Below are 19201 nucleotides of genomic sequence, written 5' to 3'. Positions count from 1 at the left end.
TTGTTTTCCTTCCTGTTCTTTCTTTTTGGGAGTAGCTGAAGATATGAGGATAAGGAACAGCAGAACAAGAGACTTATTGGGAAAGGGAGGGGACTGTGGAGGAAGTCAGCTTGAGATACAATCGCATATCACAGGCTTAAAACTGAGTCAGTATGATAATAAAGTCTGTTTCTAGGTGCTGACCTTCTTCGGTGGAAGGTTTTTTCCAAACTTGCTCTCAGATGGCATGGGAATGGGGGAGAGCAGAGAAGGGGTGAGGAAGGAGCTGTTATCAAGACTTACTCTGTTCAGGCATGCATAGCTAAACGTCAGGCCTGGGAGGGAGGAATGTCTGGAGTTTGTAGCAAGAAGTGTCGTGGTATTGCATCAATTTACAGATCCTCAGGAATTCAGAGTCCAGCAAACACTTTTCTCAAGAAGCACAGTGTCCTGGGGGAATGATGAGAAGAGACTTCCAGGCAGGTAGAAATGCACAGGCAGGGGAGGAAGATTGTGGTCTTTTATGCAGCTATGTAGAAAAACAGGCTAATTGAGTCACTAACTGCTATAAATGACTAGGTAGAAGACCATGGCTTACTGAATGAAATACATTATTGAGATTAGAGGAAAAGACTTCTCAGAATTGGACTGTGTGTCAAATTAGTGAACTGGTTTCAGAAAGTGTCTTCTCTCTTCTGTCTTAAGAAAGCAGATCTTGCAAGATGGTTTCTAAGTATAAAATACAAAATTGCTAAACACTGCTGCAAACTGCTTGTGGTTTAGTAACTGGCAGGTATCAGTATGAAGTATGTGACTACTGGAAGATAAAGATGGGGTTTAGATCACCAAATGGACTGAGGTAATGGAGGCTCATTCACCTTCTCTTTAGAAGGGGAGCAACTGTTCAAAACTGATGTGGCAAGATTTCTATGAATTTCTTTCCTCTGGCTCAACAGAGGATGACTTCCGTCAGATCCTTGAAAAGCAGATGTGCCACTGAGTGGTGGCAATTCTGCTGAAATACTGCTACTGCAAATGTTGAGATATTTTTGTCATGAATGAAGAGTGATCAAGATGTATTTCAGGGTTTCAGCATCAGTTTTCTCTTAATGTGTGAGCTGTTCTACTTACCATTTGATACTCAATGGGCGAAGGGCCATCCATGATTATAAAGGAAAAGTCTTAAAACTTGAGTGTTGTGTCACAGTGTTAGTTTTCAAATACCATTTATTCCCTCTTGCCTATGTTGTTGTTCAGTGAAGTACATGATTGCTCCRGACATTTAGATGTTAAAAAATAATGGAAAAAATACTCATCTAATGATTTAGTGCTTTCACCAGTATATGACAGCTTGGCAGACATGTGAAATGGCCCGATAATGTCTACAAGCATCCCATATGTTTTTATCTAAGGTTGTAGTCTCTAGGTCTGAAAGGAGAACATCACTGTATTGTGTCAAAGTTGAAAAGTACATCTGAGGTTTCAGGATGTTCATCTATTTGGACTTGCTCAAACAAGAATTCCTCAGCTGAGATAACGCGATACATGAATTTAAGGTTGCGCACGCCACTTACAGTAGTAGCAAAAGAGTTCAGATGTTCAGGGTTTGACAGTGGTGGGTCTGCCTGAACAAGAAGGTGGATATCGAATGCCTCATCATTCTGATAGCGCTTCATGGAGACCACCACTTGCACCCAGCTGTCGTTGTGTTGATGTCCTTGAGCTCAGGGATGCTTTGTAAAACATCTTCTGTTCTCATCAGTGAAGAACTCGGAGTAAGGTATAAAAGCAACTAGGGGCAAGTGTAGAAGTTGGAGACACGCGTGCCTGTTTCAGTAATGCAAGAATCTTTTTGGAATGGGCTTGACTTTGAATTGTGCAAAGGCAACAGTTGAAGAATCTGGAGACACCTTGTTTTTTCAAACAACATAACTTGACTCTGGATTAGATTATTTGTAGCGAGGACTAAAAATGTAAGGAGGTTAAAATGTGACTGCTGGAGGAATTCTAAGCTGCTGCTTTAAAACAAAAAAAAAAGTAATTATATTTATGGGTTGAGATTTACATCCCGGTGTACCCTTGCAGGAAAGATGCATTGCTTTGTCAAGTTAAAGGAGCAGCAGGACGAGGCAATTGCAAATAACATTCTGTTTTGAAGGTACACTCTGCTGCCTTGGTGTCTCAGCAGTAATTGTGTTTTCAGCACATTTGGATCAGCTTGGTTGGAACCTGGTAAGATGTGGAGGAAAACAACAATTAAGTGAGCGTGTGTTGAAAGTTAGTTGTGAAGTACTGTGTTTTCTGGCATTTAAAATAGTGAGCTGTTGTGCTTTCTACTCTGTGTTGGTTTGGAAGTGTGTGTCCACTTACTTTAGGGGCCTGGATTTCCATGAAGGTAACGTGGTATTTTTGTTTCTTTTCACAAATGTCCTTTTTGGGGACTTTTTTTAGGTGAGGTGTGGCCCGATACTGGCACCCCCACCCAGGCAGCGTCTTTGCACCTCCCTGAACGTGGGGTGGCAGATTCGCTGTATTTGAAGAGGAGTGAAGAGCGTTTTCCTTCTCTTTTCTGCCTCTTTCCTTATGAGTTTCCTTCTTGCACAGATGAGATAAGAGGTGAATTAAGATTGAAGGCTCTGGGAGGAATTTTTTGTAATTGGTTGAAACCCAGATGAAACCGTTTGCACATCCCTTCTGGAGACCCAAATTCAACTTGTCCCCAGACCAGGCGAGGGGGATTCACTCTTCTTTCGGTCAGATCCCTCTGTGTTAGCAGCCGTGTGAAGAACTGTTTGGAGCTCTGTTCAAAGCTGCTGATTTAAAACAAAAAACAAAAAAACAAACTCATGATGGGAAGAGCGGAAAAAGAGCTGGGAGGAGCCTCTTGCTAAGGGATTTGCAGCAGTTCTTACATGAGCGTTTCCTGTTCCAATCTGTGCTCGGATATGCCAGGCTTGGAGGCACAATAATAGATGCTGCTGTCTCTGGGAGGAGCCGTGTAAGACACCCGGGCTCTTTCTGATATGTCTTAATGTGTGTCAGTCATCCTCCCCACCCCTTGGTCCCTTGCCAGAAGCTGCCGACTGTTATAGGACCGTGAAACAGTGTAACCGAGAAGTGTACAACTGACTTCTCATTAAGACCATAAATAATGATAAAAATGAGGGCAATGAAGAAGCTCCATAAATACGGAGGGAGGGCCCTTTTTGGGCTGCTTTTGTTTGTTTTTGTTTTGCAGAATGCTGGCGGGGGGGGGGGGAAGTATTGTGTGACCTTGGCATAATCCGCAAGAACTGCTCCTTTCCCTGCTCTGAAAGGCACTTGAAATTTTGTTGCCCTTCTAATTCCTACTGTATTATTCACAACCCTATAAACAAGAGAGGTTTAAAAATCTTAAAAGCAAAAAAGAGAGAGCGCAACTACTCAGTGGGAAGATGCCGTCCTGACTTCAAGGTTGTAAGTTCCTCGAGGCTGTGTCCTGGGTGGGTGGCCGAGGACAGGGTGGGTAGCAGGTAGGGTAGGTTTGGACAGTGCAGCTTCTGTATGAGACCGTGAAAAACAAAAGCACCGAATACGTCACGGCACGGGAAGGCTGTGCGAAGCATTGCGCTTACTCTGAAAGTCGCCTCCTCTCATCTGTATTTTGCAGATGGGTGAGCTCTTCAGCACCTCGGCAGAGTGGAGCTCTTAAGACAAAGTATCAATGAAGTGACATATCTTTAAACAAATACTCATAGTATTTGGAAGTAATTACTACTCTTTTTCCTGAGGCGCAGAGCAGCTCCCTTCGTCCTCCTGTCTTTAAGCCCAAGGCTAAGTCCTTGGTAGCTGTTTCTGTTCCTGATGCACGTGCTTCTCCATCTCCTCCTGTCTGAACAAACTAGAAACCCAGGTGTTTCTGGAGGGTCAAAAGGAAGCAATTTCCTTGATTCCAATTTTCCATTTAGTTGTTGCTTTTCCCCTTTTGCTAGCTTTGTGTCAGTTGTCTCCTATACTTGAGACCCGGAGAGGACCGACCTCTCTGCTGCTGAAGCGTGGCTGAGGAGGTTTCTAGAAGCAGGAGCAAAATGTGATGGCTTGCTTTTGGAGATGGATTTTCAAGAGCGCAGGAGAAACACAGCAGTATTTGAGTTTGGGCTCCTGGCCTCTCTCATCTACTGAACATCCTTCTGGGACCTCAAGAAACTCTAGAAACTAGTCATCATACTTTAGAAGCTAGCTACTTCCGAATTGCTGCTCAGAGGCCATGTGCAGTGGTATTTCGTTTATGAACTACCTTATGTCTGCTTCTAAATAAACTATCCCTGAAGTAAGGGGTACCAAGATTTTTCTGGAAAGCCACTGATCTGCTGTATAAAAGGTTCTCTCAGGGTATAAGATCAGCCTTACAGAGACGTCAGTGGCCAAATCCCTTGACATCAGAGAGAAAGCAGTCCCGGCTTTTGGGTAAGCTTCACTTAAAGAGTAAAACATAAACAGGACAACATGTGAAGCCTGATAAAACAGTGCTTTGCCACTGTGCTTTGTCCCACTAGGTTTATAGCATTGGTTTGTTTATCAGTGTTTTTCTTGCCTTATTGAATTTTGTGAATATCACTTCTTTGAAAAATCCGCTCAGAGCTACAAGTTTGACTGCACATTTTTGGCACTGACTCCAAATTGTTTGTTTGGCCATGGCAGCGAGTTCCACTTAGTATTATTAAAGCAGTAGTTTCCTGCTCTGCACTACGCTGAGATGGTCTTTTGGTTCTGCTGGCAGGCAGCGAGCTGCACCTACTGTACGGAGAGCGTATGGGAGGAGGGGAAGGGGTGGGAAGGGAGAAGGCGGCAGTGGTTCAGCAGTTTTAGGGAGCTAACTGTCTCCTATTAATGGGTTGAAGGCATGTGATCTGGCTTCAGCCACTGTTCTTCCCCTTCTAAGTTCAGCTTCGCTGTCAGGAAAATCCATGCAGCAGGGATTCGGCTTGGCATCACGTCTGAAAAATGTTGTGGGAATGCAAGCCTTGCTGCGTGGTGGTTTTAGTTTCTGGCGAGCGATGGATGTGCAGCTCCCCTGTTGAGACTAAGGAATCCCCAGTTAATTCCTGTTCCCTTCCCTCTTTTTCAGGGGCTGATAGTTCTTGGTGAAGCATCGCCCCCTGATCCTGCAGTAGATGATGCGTCCCGTCCTGTTAGTGCTGAAGTTAAGCTGGAGCCTGGGGCTGACCGGCTGGTAAGTGCCAGCAGCAGAAGTGACTGTGTCCAGATCCGTCATATTCCTGAGTCTGAGTGTTGTCCGTGGTCGGGAAGGTGGTCCTTTAAGCTGTGGTGGAGAGAAACACCTGAAAAGTGTGTCTGGCTCGGAGCTGGCCTCCTGCAGAGGCACCTCACTGTGGGACCTTACATAGGAATTGCAGATCTGTTGGTCTGTGCAGTTTGCCCCCTCCCAAGTTATTTGGGAGAGGGATTATAAACGATTTAAACACCTTTTAGAACAGAGTTCCTTGGGGTAGCTTTGTAATATGCATTACATTTTACGAAGCTTAAAAATCCTAACTAATCCTTTCCCTCCAGCAAAAGCACCTCAAACTGAGAGCAGCAGAATTAGCAAAGGCTTCTAAAGATGTGGCTATTAATATCTGCTGGAGTTTTACCCCTTAGAAAGGGAACTAATGATCTCGGTGAGATGCACTGGAAACTATATGGAGTGCCAGGTATTTATTATTTAATGCAGAAATGTAGGCCACAGAGTAAAAGCTTGATCGTACTGCTCAGTCTGGCTGTGATTACTTTTGATCCTGTGGGACGCATCTACGTATTAAAATGGAGGATTTTGAAGTCGCAGTGTAGTACTAGGAGAAAGGTGGTCCTTAACGTGGCTCAAACTCCTACTACCAAGCTGCAGAACGCCTGCTTCTTCATCCTAATGCAGCATTTGGGGAGAAAGGGAGCTTTGTTGCAGAGGAGTACGTGAGTATCATAGGCCAGTATTCAATGTAGTTGCTACAGTTAAAAAAAAAAACAAAAAACAAAAAAACCAGAGACACCATAAAATTGTATTATGTGTTTTCTTCTATCRTTGGAAAGCTCTGTCAGAGTTCTGATACTGAACAATAGTAGGAAATACTGTGAAATTCTTGATTAACGCTGGACTGCAAGCGTTGATACAAGTGATTGTAATAAAATGTCTCCTCACTTGACATGGGCTTTTGGATGTGTGCTCGGAATTTAAGTCTTTAATTAGCAGATTAGCTCAGCCCCAAAACTCAGCCGTGTAATTTGGTACAATGAACAGGTTTTTCTCCTGACTGCAATAGTAGATTGCGCTTCAGATCAAAACAGAGCCACGCTGGAAGAGCGGCGGGAGGCTGGYGAGCTAGAATGACAGGGGCTCTTGCAGATCGTGATTGAAATGCAAGCATTACGCAGCGTCTGGCTTTGAACAACGATGTCATCGTCCTCCCTTTATGTTTTAACCCAAAAAGTGCTTAGAGAGTAATAAACCCTGTGMCAGCATCCTCTGATCCTGTTCAGAAATAGTAAACTCCTTCAGTGATATTTGAGAGCTGATCTGTAAATAGCAGGCTGATAACTGAGATAAACAATCAAATTGAACCATGATAGGAAGAAAATCTTGTTTCTTACCTACTTGTTTAAATCAGGATGTTTATCTGACACTAGCCTATTTTCAGTTTGGTGATCTGCAGAAGGAAGGACTGTGTCCTTTTTGACTTTGTCCCTACGTATTTGAGACGTTTTCCATAAATACCTACAAAATCATTGTGTTGCCCTTTTTTAGATTCTGCCTTAGACATCATCTCTGTGTGTGWAGCAAAGAAAGCTTCTATGTGTTTCTGATACGTAGAAAAGACAGAGCCTGTTTAGGTAGTGTGCTGCCTCTGTTTGTGCCGCTCCGAACCATCTCGCTGTTGCTATGTTTATTCACTTCTGGTTTTGTCTGTTTTTTTTCTCTCATCCCTTTTACTTGGATATAAGCTCTTCAGACAGGGATGTCTTTTAATACACTACTAGTGCTATGGAGATCTGATCTCTCTCAAAGGCCTTGGGGTAGCAGTGATACAAATAAYAGATACCAAGAGCAGTGAAAAATAACGTTTTCAGTGTAAAGGAAGCTCCAGGTTACTACCTGGCACCTTCTTATATAGATACTTTTGCAGCCACTCTTATTGCTTTGGAGGGTAATTCCTCTTGAAGTGGACTCTTTTTTTTTTTTTATTCCCTTTGCATACGTGGCTGCTGGTAAAAGCAAGCGTGTAACCTCTGGGCTGGCTGCTGCTGCAGCAGTGCTGACACTGTTAGCTACAGGAAACGTTGCCTTCAGGCACCAAGCATTTGTGCGCTCCTGCAGGAGTGTTTGTGCTAAATTAGACTTGCTCAAAAGGGTGGGGTGTTGAGTCAGAGGTTTGATCCRCTCAGAGCCAGAGATTAAGTCCAGAGACCATTCCTGTTGCATTAGGACACTTGCTAGAAGGGTATCTGTTGTAGGCCTCTTCTGGAGAGGTGCCTATCATTTGGTGCTCTTGGAGCAGCTTTGAATTCGACYCTTTCTAGCTTCAGAGCAAAGCAGGAGACTAGGGGAGAGGTGCTRTGGTGTAGGGTAAGGGGAGTGAATCCATCACAGCTCATTCCCAGCTCTTGGCTGCTTGAATCTCTTCCACTCATAGGTGTCTCCTTTGGATGGAGCGTGTTCTGGAGAACTGTAATCCGTGATACATGTCCTAAGGCATTGGCTTGATATGTGCAGTGTGGCTGATAATCCCTAGGAGGAATTAATTACATTGCCAGTGAAGGGAAAGGCTTTATAAAGAAGGCCTAGAAATGTCTGTTGTCAGCTTTCAGTTTAGAACTGCAAACTCAGTGTGTGAATAAATGTTTTTTTTTGCCTGAAGACAGAAATATGTGAAGCCCTGAAGAAATAACAGTGCAGCTGTTGATATCTGTTCATTATTTGAYGTGCTACTGAGCTTGAAATTCTTAATAATAAACAAGAGAAGCTGTTGATGGAGTTTCTTGGTAGGACTCCTCTCTGCATTTGGGGGTTTGTTTCTAGGAGAAATTCTGAACTTTTGTTTGTGGAGGTCTGGGGCAGGTAGAGGAGATGGGGTGGGATCCTGGAGGCGTTCCTGGTGCTGGGTCCTGACTGTCCCTCTGGCAGCACACACTTGCATAACGGCTTCTTCACTGCTGTGAGAGGCCCTGGCAGTTAGCAGCTTCTAGTGTCATGTGCTGTAAACAGGCCTGTAAAGTTGAATCTTTGTCTCCTCTAAGAGTCCTAGGGATCATAAAGACCTGGGCTTTCAGACCCTAAAAGCACCCAAAATGTAGAGTACTTGGCGTCCTGCTCATCCATCCTGTTAGGGTACATCCCTATCCAGAGTGATTGGGTGAGACTGGAATGTTTCTGATAAAATCGACTTTGGATTGATGTTTTCCAGCTCCTCCTCGGGAAGGAGGAGGTCGCCCTGTGTTCCTATCTTGAATAATCAAGCCAGAGTTCTTGGAGAAGTGGTTCCTCCTTTAAGGCCCTTTCTGGAGAAGAAAATAAATAGCCTGTTTCAAAAGAGCTTATGAGTCATGTGGACCCGCCCTCCTGAACTGTGCATGCCTCCAAAGGAGTTGTCATGTGATTGCTCAAGCCTGCCAAGCCTCTGGAAGCTAGAGGGGAAGTGTTCGGATCTTGCACTGACTTTGCCTTGTCAGGGTTCAGCATTGGGCTTGTGCAACACTTCTAGTGCTCTCTGATCCATGGCAGCAGCATTCGCTGCCCGAATACCAGACAYGGTTTGATCCTGTCTCTGCTCCCCCTAGAAGAAACATCTCTTAGCAGAAGCRTAGAAAACCCAGCAAAGTTCCTCAAATAGGCAATGGGCAGAAGTTCTTCGTGTTGTCATAAATTGTTCTTCCCTTACTAGAGACCTGACTCACACTTCTGGAAACAGTTAGTTAGTCCAGCGCTACTGTAGCCTGATTTTTTGCTTGTTGACTGAGTTTGGCGAGTGACGATAGGGAAGATCTTATTCACAGGATGCCCATACTTTTGAGATGGAGTATGTGACAAGAGGGACTGACCGACTCCTAAATAGCTAAGTCAGACTTTTTCTTTTGTCCTTCCGGCCAGTGCTTGAAATGCATGACCGCCCTCRCTCGCGCGCAGGGGGAAATCCAGCTAGAGAGGCGTTGGCAGTAAGCGTAGTAAGCGTTGCAAAAAGATGGTTGAAGGAAGAAATGAAGTTTAACCCCAGGGAAGAGGGAGGAGCTTGTCTAAAAGGAAGAAGAAGGGGCTGAGAGAATGTGACTTGGAGAGATGTGTACCAAGGTGAAGGATGAATGCGTTGGACCACATTGGTACCTGCTAGGGTAGAAAGCAGGAATGTCACTGACAGATTTTACAAAGCCGGTATTTTCTTGGAAGCTGGAGCATGACAGTCTCCTCCCAGGTAGGCCATTTGCAGGCCGGTGGGAAGTGTGACATATCGGCCCCTTTTCAGTACTGTAGCCACACAGTATCTGTCACTCACCAGGGAGTGAGAAGGTTGGTCCGTGTTTCAGACTGAAGGCAGAAGKGAGGAGAGAGGTATTGTATCTTTAGCTTAGTTTTTACTTATTTTCCTCTGTGAAAGGTCTTTCCAGCAAATGCTTTGTGTATATCAGACAGTTTTAGCTTCATAGAGTTGGCTTACCTATATGCAAAACCCACAACTTACCTGCATACTGATTTTAAAATACTTTAAAAAGTACTGTTTGGGCCATGTTTGCACAGGTACTTAGTTAAAAAGCAAATTCAGGCTTGCAGGTCTGTTCTCTGCTCCCTTTCCTCCTGTTTCCCCCAAAGTGCTTAAGCCACATGCTGCAAAGCTCTTGTCTACAGCACAGAGTATCAAACTTCAGAAGCAGCCTGCAAGGTTTACAGGTGGTTTTGAACTTTTTTGTGCTATTGAGACAAATGCTATAATCTCCTTAAAGACCTCATTGCTTGGTTTGCTTTATTGTCGGCAGCTGTGTGTTTCGTGATCCTTAGCGGTTACCTGGGGGGAATTGAAATTCTTTGTGAAAGCGTTGTACGTATCCATCCGCTTGCCAGAGCTGCTCTCTCAGAAGTCCTTACAACTCCAATCTCTTGTTCCCCTACTGACTTATGAACCCTTGGTTTGAAGTTGTGTATGGAAACCCATAGCTCTGGTGCAGAATCCTCAACTAGAAGCTGGGGATAAGGAAGTTGTGTCTGTTTAGGAAGCTTATTTGTTATGATCTTTCTCATTCTTCCTTAGAGTGTTTCTGGATCCCAGCCACTAGAAAACCTGGGTATTTCTGCTGCAAATACTCCTGAATCCCATCCCGCCAAGCCCTGTGGAGCACCAAGACCCGTCAATGGAGTTATTAACACGTAAGAATCTTGCATATCATGGAAAGAGTTTGACTTGATGACTTTGACAAAGTCCCCTTGTGAACCAACCTGTAACTTGCTGGTTGGTAATAACTGGGTTGGTAACCGTATAAATGGTTTCTTTTTGAAAAAGTGGAGTGCCATTGCTTATTTYAGTAGCAGATCATGCTTGGAAACAGTGGTGGAGGAGACTGCTTGCATGAGGTTTTATGCTGCATTGTTTTTCTGAAAATGGTATTAAACTAAATTGTGTTTAATGAAACCATTTCTTTACAGGTATTTTTAATACACATGCAAATTTTATGATTCAAAGGTACCAGAGGGTTGCTTGCAATTATTTTGTAGAGTATCTGAAACCACTGACCCACTTCTCTGGAGACACTGAGGAASCTAAATCCCATTGATTTCAGTGGGAATAAATTTCTTTAATTTATTTGTTCCTCCAGGTTGTTTTAGTTAAGAAAGTTTTTTTAAGTGGGTAAATAGAAACAAGTGAAAAATTCTCCTACACTACAGGATCTGAGGGTTGAACTGCTCACAAACCTTGAACACAGGGTGCTTTGAAGTTCTGGTAGTGGCTAGTGAACTGTTGCCAGGACCGTTGCATTTGCTCAGTACTGCAGGCAGGGATGTTGCACCGGTGCAGAGTGAGCAAGCACAGAAAGCACTGATGAAGTAACTCATTGCTACAGCTGAAACACTGCAGGCTATAACAGAGCCCTTTATACGCCTGTAGCCTTTGAACTACAGAGCCTTAGACTACAGGGCTTTAATGTTTTGCATTTTTAGATATGAAACACTTGTAAAATATACATGAAAAGGCTCTGTGGATGGGGAGCTGCGCTGGGATTTAGTAAGTGGCATAGTGCATTGATACCACAGTGGGGCAGGGTTAGTGCTTGTGGACAGGAAACTTCATTCCGTATAAAACAGAAGGGTTAGTGTGAACACTGCAAGTCCTGAGTATTAATCAGAATCAAGTTGGCATCTAGGTTACATATTTGAGGAAAATTTTAAGTTTTCTGCCTTGTGCTCACTGGCACTTAGATTCATGAGAACCTGTTGTCTTAAGATACCCTGATGTGTTATTTTGGGGAGGCTGAATTCTAGGATCAAAGCTATTCAGGGCAAGAGTGGGGCCAAACAGAATGTGGAAAGTGACCAAAGTAAAAGCAAAATTAGAGCTGGCTTAATAAAAACTGTTTCCTTGTGAAACTATAATGCTTTTAATCTCACTGCTTAGAGTTTTTCTGAATTGTGAATCTGGCTGGTATTGCTGGGTAACATAGCATGATTGAATGAATAAAAGCATCTTTCTTAATCTCTTCTCTTCTTGGGCAGTCTTCAGCCTGGCCTGGCAGAACATGCTCAGGGAGATGGCCCGGAAGCTGAGGAGCTCTTGCATAAAAAGCAACGACTGAACATGGTTTCCTCATCTTCTGATGGAACATGTGTAGCAGCTCGCACTCGCCCAGTCCTGAGCTGTAAGAAGCGACGGCTTGTTCGACCTAGCAGCATTATGCCCCTTTCCAAAAAGGTTAGTACTGTTGTCTGTTTTTTCTCCTTTGATGGTTCTTTGCTGTATATATCAAAAGCTCCACACCCAAAGGCCTACTGAAATGTTAGTCCAGAGTGCTTTTGCTCTTTGCACGTAGCGGTCTCCCTGCTTTGGGAATGTTTGTGGCTATTAAGAGGACTGCTGAGTTTTTGTTTTGTTTTGTTTAAAAAAAAAAAAAAAAGTGGGAAGGAAGAGGAGGGCAGTGAAGCTTCATAGGCTGTTGGAGAAGTGAAGGAGAAGCTTTTAATCTGTTCAGAAGACTTTAGTTAGCCCTCACTGCGGAGGGGAGATGCTGAATTTGGAGACGGGGGGATTTCTTTTTTAAAACCAACCACCCTAAGGTGTACACTTCTTTCTAAGTAGTTCAGTTTGGTAAAATCTGAGCAGTTGAGTGAAGCTTTGGAAAGTCAAGTATTAGGAAACTTTAACTTTGAGCACAGGAATTAACACAGACCCAGGAACTTGCTGCTACTTGCTCAAAGAAAGACTGCAGTTGTCTGRCTAGGCATACATGGGATGTCTTGCAAGAGGCCGGCTGAGGTGATCATGTTCGCTTCCGCCACTTATGTTGGAAATCACTAAGTGCCTTGACAATGTTTCTGGGTTTTATTTCTTTCTTTCATTTTATGCTCTTCTCCACACAGTCTTTCCTTGCCCTTATGCAGATTTCTTTTCAGTTCCTGAGCGTACAGTGGAAATAGGTTTATTCCCTGGGCATCCTGTATAGGGAAAGGCCATATTTCATGCTTTTAAATTTCTCTTATAACTGCCATAAGCTGTCAGCTGAAGGATAGATGGTTAGAAATTGAGGGAGCATGCAGCTCTCAGGATTGCAGAACCATGAATGGAACAAATCCACTTAGTTACCTTTAAGCCAAAAGTGTTTCGAGCCAAACTTCATTACCGTAGAGTTTCAGGGGGTTTCAGTCTGCCAGTGCTAGAGCTTTAGAGAGAAGCCCAAAAAGCAATGTTTTGATCAGCAAGATAAAATTTGATTTTTGCTCAGCTGAGTTAGCTTAAAGGTGCAAATGGAAAGGAGTTAATCTGGGGTGTTTCTAGTTTAGCTCTGCAGTGAGTGCTTGCAAGATCTTCAGTGATTTAGAAGATTATGAAATATCCCATAGGTAGTGCTGACTCATGCACTAAGTGCTTGAGGAAGGGTCTGCTCTTAGCTCTTGTCTGTATTCATCAAATCCATTGAAAAATCAGAGAGGGTTCAGAAGAGTGGTTTCAAAGAAGGGAAGGTGTGCCAGATAGCATACCTGGGAGAACTCACTGCTTTAATAGAGGAGATCATCCATCACTGTGTATAGTGTTGACAAAACCTGAATACAATATCACTCAAAATCTTTTAAGTTGGGACRACATGTCTGATCTTGTGGAACAGGACTGGAAGTGATCTACAGTCATCTACACATCCCCGTGCCCCAAAGCACACTGCTTTGTCCCCACGCTGCGCCAGACGGTTTGTCTAAACCTCCTTAGGCGAGCTATCTCAGTGCTTAGCTAGTCTTGTTTTTCAGACAGCAAAACCAAGCAAACCAAACTTTCTAATATGAGCTGCCTTTCCTGCTATTTAAAGTCATTACCAGTGGTCCAAGTCCTGGTATAACCGATCACCTCCATTCCTCACTCCAGCAACTCTCGCTGTACTTTGAAAGTCGATGTGGTGAGTCTTAATCTGGTAGTCTCTCCACTAAACAAACGCAGGTCTTCCAGTTTTTCCACGGAGGTCATGTTTTCTGGATCTTGTCATTTGTGTTTGTGTTTCTTTCCTCTGGATTCTCTTCCATTTGGTCCATATATTTCTTGAAATGCACGGCCAAAACTGGGTGCAGCCCTCCAGCTTACATGTTACTAATGCCAAGCAGAATGTAAGAATTACCTCATGTGTCTTGCACAGCCATCCTGTTTATAAAGCCCTCTGGGGTGTTAATTCTCGGTAATAGTACGACACTGCTGATTCATGCTCATTTTCTGGTCCATAACAACCACCAGATCCTCTCTGCAGAGCTGCTGCTCAGTTAGCTCTTCCCCTTCCTCCACTGGTCACTGAAGTGTGTCTGCCAAAGTACAGCTTGTTGCATTTGCCCTTATTGAATTATATTTGGGTTATTTTAGATCATTTCTCTGATTTGTAATGATAACTGGAATCCTAACCCTTTCCTTCAAGGTGCTCACAACCCTTCCCAGTTCTAGTGTTGTCTGCAGACTTGAATGAGGGAAAAGATAATATCTTAAAGTTATTATTGGAAATTCTTTGAATAATACTAGACTTAAAACAGACTTCTAGAGGATCCAATTTGATATATCCTTCCATTTTGACAGTCAGTCATTGGTTAACTGTCTCTGTACATTTTTTACATCAGGTTGCGCATCTGTGCTACKTTTCATATAAAGAAAGTCCATAAAAGTCTATAAATCTGTGAATTGAAAGTCCATCTTGGTTTAAGAAACAAGATTGAAAAACACCCTTTTTCAGTCTGCAAAGATGTCCCTGTGAGTGTCAAGTCTTGGCATAGTGATAGCTCTCTGACTTGTCTGGACTAGAGAAAGGCTTTTCTCCTCTCTGRTAACTGAATTGTGCTGCCTCATGGTTTTTAAAAATAAAGCTTTCAGTCTACATAAAGTTTAACATTATTAGTCAAATTTAGTAGGTGTTAAATCATGTTTGTGCTGGTGAAGAGTAGTTTTCAGTTGTGTTTATCTGAGGGGAAAGCATCCTGAGTCCAGACTAAATCAATAGGTTTTCTACATGGTATTAAAAAAAAATTCAGCCTTCAGGATTTTTCTCATGAACTGTCAGAAATGTGTGAGGAAAGCCCTGAGACACACTGACCTCTGATATGTTGAAATTTCTCTCTCCCCTTCCTAGATCCATCGTAATAGCCTGGCGCGATGTAGCTGTGACGTGAACCCTTCCTGTGCTCTTTGTGGCACTCGAAGCTCGACGACTCTGGAAATCCAGTATGATGCCCCTTTGCTGGAGCGCCTCTCCCAGCTGGACTCATGTATTCATCCTGTTCTATCATTCCCTGATGGTAAGCACAGCACTACTGACAGAGCTGCRAGGGGGTATTGCAAAACTGGGTCCTGAGATGGGTTGTTGTGGATCTACAGCACCTAGGCGTGCTTTGGAGCCTGCTCCTCCAAACCTGTGCTGCCAGGTTTCATCAGCTTCCAGAGCAAGTGCAAATATGCTCAGTACAATCATTATGACCAGGTTTGTCCATCTGTTAATGGTTTTAGCGTAGCATTTACAGGAGTGGACGGTTGAGGGAAATCATTATACCTGAAGTCTGYGCTGCTATGAATGTGTTTATTATGGGAACCTGACCCTGGAGCACAGCTCTCGGAGTGGAGCGCAAAGCAGAAGCAGAGCGTGGTGCCTGGGAGTCTGTACTGGGATTTGAGTCTTAGGCTGATGTCTGTGTCGTTGTAAACCAGTTGGGAAATACTTGGTTCCACAGAGTTAGTTTATTTGTGTAAAATAATTTGTGGACTGGTTTAAGTTGCAGAAAACTTCTTTGGCTACGTAAGGATTTGTAAATGACCGTAYGTAGTTCAGAAGGTACAGTAAGAAGAGATGTTGCCATTAGGACATTCATTTCCCTGTGTTACGGTTTCAAGGTTAGTCATCGTTAAGAGTAATAACTAACCCACCCTGTACTGTGGGGCATTTACAGACTTAGTAGATAGGGAGTTTTCCCAAGGGCATGATGGCAGTAGTTTCCAGTGTCTTTTGCTTCCTAAGCTGCCAACTTAAAAACAAGCCTGTTCTTTGACCAAAAACCATTGGCTTGCATGAGACAAATTTRGTGTCCATCTGTCATCTTTTTCCTCTGATCACAAAATACAGGACCACAGATGATAGGAACTGGCACTTTTATCAGAAGAGCTAGAAAGCAATAGATCACAGCAACTGCTTTCCTCGGCAGAAGTGTCTGGGCACTTGGTGTTAAACRCTGGCTGATAATGCAGTGAGCAAAGCGTGTGTTACTGCCTCTCACGGGGATGTAAAGTGGTTGGTCCGGGCTAAGGCACTGGCTTAGTACATATGTTTGGGTTTAAATGCCAGCTTTTCATAGACTTTCTGCAACAGTAGGAAATGCACAGAGTGTCTGGGCTTTAGTTTCTCACTTTGTAAAATGGGCCAAACAATCTGACGTCTTTCACCAGCATTATATTAAAGCAGACTAAACTAGTAAATTTAGTGCTATTTTAAAGACAAAGTCCATCCCCCTCCCCCCAAACTGTGTCAATGGGTGCTAAAGGAACTTAAATTCCTTCTTCAGGAGCTCAGCGTGTTATTTCCTGATTTCACAGTGTTTATCATCTTCTGTCTACAGTGTTAAATCTAATACTGTAGAAAGCAGTGGAGAAAAAACCTGTTATATGTACTGTTATGTCATGGCCAGCAGGCAAATTACCCCATCCAGTACTTCAGATGCCGTGTTCTTAGGGTCAGCTGCGGCCAGTTAACGTCTTCAAGGATCTGCTCTGGCTGCATGAGATGAAAAACTTGGTTTTTAAAACTACACAGCATGAAGCATGTTCATTGAAGTGTATTAAAACATCTGTACGGAAGTAACTATTCCTCCCTCCCTCCAGACAGGACTGATTGGTTTTGATCATCCCCAGCACTAGGTGGGTGCAACCCTGCTTAGGGTTGCTCTTGTGGGGTGCTGTTCTACCAAAGCCTGCAGCAAGGTAGCGTGCTCAGGAAGGGGAGAGTCCTGAAGTTGTCAGGCTGCATCAAGGTGTCCATCTGTGTGTGTTAATCCCATTTGCAGTCGGTGCTCCCGCATGATCGTTTTAGGGGCTCACCTTCAAAGTGATCAAACCAATCCGAATTAACTGGGTTGGTTGGTTAGTTAATGCTTTCTGGAGAAACGTGTTAGCTGAAGTTGGGCGTTAGAGCTGTGAGCATGTGCTAACTTTCACTTTGAGTCTGTCTCTCTTGGGCTCCTTCAGTGCCAGGAGCCAGGGATCTCCGGTGCAGTTTGCCAAGGGCAAAATTGCCAGGCACCACAGGAAGAAAAAGATCATTTCTTCTTCTGGCAAGCCGGCGCATGCATCATGGCTTTTAACCCATTGCATTTGTGCTTTATAAGCGCTTTGTCCCCTTCCTWTCAGATTTTCATCTGATTTCTAGCTGGGAATTTGCAGATGATGTAATAACCTTGGTGGGAAGGATGTGAGCTGGGGCTCACAGGCTCAGTGTGGTTGCCATCTGCCGGTCCCTGGGAGACCTGCATCGCTGAACTGTAGGAGGAGTGATGGTGTCTCTTGCTCRTACAGACTCTGGTGCAGCCAGTGCTGAAAGGAGGGCAATAAAAAACCAGCAGTTAATGTTCTCAGAAAATGAATTATCTTGTGTTTCCCTCTTCTCTTCGGCCTGTCCCCTTCTTCAACAGATGTGTGGGCTGCTGTGGATAGGATGTATTTTCTGGAGAAGGCAAAGATTAGCAAAGAAATGAGGCCATATTCACAAAGTCAGATCACTTTAGTATCCTAGTGTTGCAGCCTTGTTAGTGCATCTTGAAAGGACTGGGTTTGACCCTCTCTCTTCTTTGGGACATGTCTCTACAAACCAGCAGTGATGGCTAAAGAGATGCTGTTGCGCTGTGATGTCCCTTGCTTCTTAGCAAATGCATTGGCTAAACCAGAGCTTTAACTGTCAAGATACTTTAAATGCAGCTGTCTTGGCTTTTTCCTGGGACCGAAGTTCCCACTGTTAATAAAAGCAGATTCGAGCCTGTGCTCTGCCAACTCTCTCTGTCCTGTTTGCCTGTCCTGGATCTGCTGGGGCTTTCCAGTCCCTGGAATTGGTGGGAAATTTTGAAGGTGTTCAAATATCAGTTGTTGAGACTCCTGACAGGGCTCAAAACTTTTAAGGTTGCTCTCTGAGATTATCTAGATACAGTTTCCAAATCCCACAACAGTTTGCAATTGCCTCGATGTTCCCTCTGCAAGCACAGGACTTTGAAGGAGCTTTATCCCTTGCGCAGGGCCTGGGAAGGTTCATCTCTGATCAGAGTTGCATCAAAGCCCTGTGAAAATGTCACGTGAGCTTGAGAGATCGGGGGGGAGGGATCTTCCTGTTTGTACTATTGCTCATCTTAATGCTTTTAACTCCTAGTTATGGTGGCAGCTTGAGCTTGCAGTAGGCTGTGTGCCTGCTGGTGGTGGTCTGCTGCGGAGGGCAGATGGATGGGACAAACAGTGCATACCGGTGTACAGTGATCTTAGGGGTAAACGTTTTCTTTGTAGTTGGAGAAGATAAATTTGTGTCTCAGTAGCTCTCTTGTTAACCCCAAAGGTTTTAATGTTTTCGTGAGCTAGGATTTTGGCCCCCAGAGGCATAAAACACAGGTGGGTCCTGGAGGAGACTTCTACAACAGTATTTGATGATCAAACCTGAAGTTTGAGGCTATGAGCATGAAAGGAAAGCTGATTTGTGGGACTCCTGAGGCTAGAGTAGTTTGCTGGTCCAGTTAATGGTTGTTATAGTCTACTCTGCTTAGCCTGTCTGCACAAGAAAAAACACTGAATAATCTCATTAGCGTTCCAGCTTTCTGTTGAGGTCAGGAGGGCATATGAGTATGGGACTTGAGGGAACTGAAGCTTGAGGAATGTGGGCAAAAGTAGCGTCTGCTGAGTTTCACAGCAGTATAGCATACATGTGCTAATTGCGAGGAGCATGAGAAGGCAGAATTGAATAGGTACAGGCACTCTAGGGGCATGTGAAAAGGGGTAGGTGCCCAAAAATGGGGCCATGGGTGTGTCCTGAGGACACATGGAAGTAGCTGTGCTCCTTAACTTCTGGTGTCCACCTTTAGAAATGGGATTGAGACATGGTTGTGCCTAGATATGGTACTGCTTGTAGGCAGAGCTGCATTTTGGAGTTGAGCAACTGATTTCCTTATCCTGCATCTTGGAGGCTTCTTGTCCCACTTGTCAGCTTAGGTAAGGTCCTACTGGACTCCAGTGCTCCTGACCTCCAAACTACAGCTTCCCTAACTGAATTATTTTTCTCCTGACCTCTCCTCTAATGCAGAGGGCTCATTTAGGTCTTTGGTTCTCAAGCCTGTATTACAGACATGAATTCAGGTTAGTATGATCTGTGACATGCACAGAAACTTGAGCAGGCTCAAAATGCATCAGTTTCCTTGATAATTATGTGCAAGTTTGCAGTGCTTGCAGATGGCTGTGTGATCTAGCCCCCTGTTCAGGAAGTACTCCGTGAGTGACAGAGCAGTTTTACTCTTTGAGCCTCT

General features: G+C 44.0%; 1 protein-coding gene across 4 annotated transcripts in view; it reads left to right on the top strand.

The window, feature by feature from the left end:
* The window catches only part of KANSL1 (KAT8 regulatory NSL complex subunit 1), a 108629-nt gene that overhangs the window by 76014 nt on the left and 13414 nt on the right, over positions 1-19201 (top strand). For 3 of the 4 annotated variants that reach the window (XM_026059204.1, XM_026059201.1, XM_026059202.1), the window contains 4 exons: positions 5087-5191; positions 10248-10363; positions 11705-11900; positions 14797-14962. In XM_026059204.1, the coding sequence (XP_025914989.1) occupies positions 5087-5191; positions 10248-10363; positions 11705-11900; positions 14797-14962 (583 nt within the window). The remainder of the gene's footprint in view (positions 1-5086; positions 5192-10247; positions 10364-11704; positions 11901-14796; positions 14963-19201) is intronic. The other variant, XM_026059203.1, reaches the window with a different exon arrangement.

This window comes from Apteryx rowi, unplaced genomic scaffold (genome assembly GCF_003343035.1).
Source record: "Apteryx rowi isolate R43461 unplaced genomic scaffold, aptRow1 scaffold_154, whole genome shotgun sequence".
Classification (NCBI taxonomy): domain Eukaryota; kingdom Metazoa; phylum Chordata; class Aves; order Apterygiformes; family Apterygidae; genus Apteryx; species Apteryx rowi.
The sequence above is the reverse complement of the archived record's forward strand: the minus strand, read 5'-3'. Positions and strand labels throughout refer to the sequence as shown.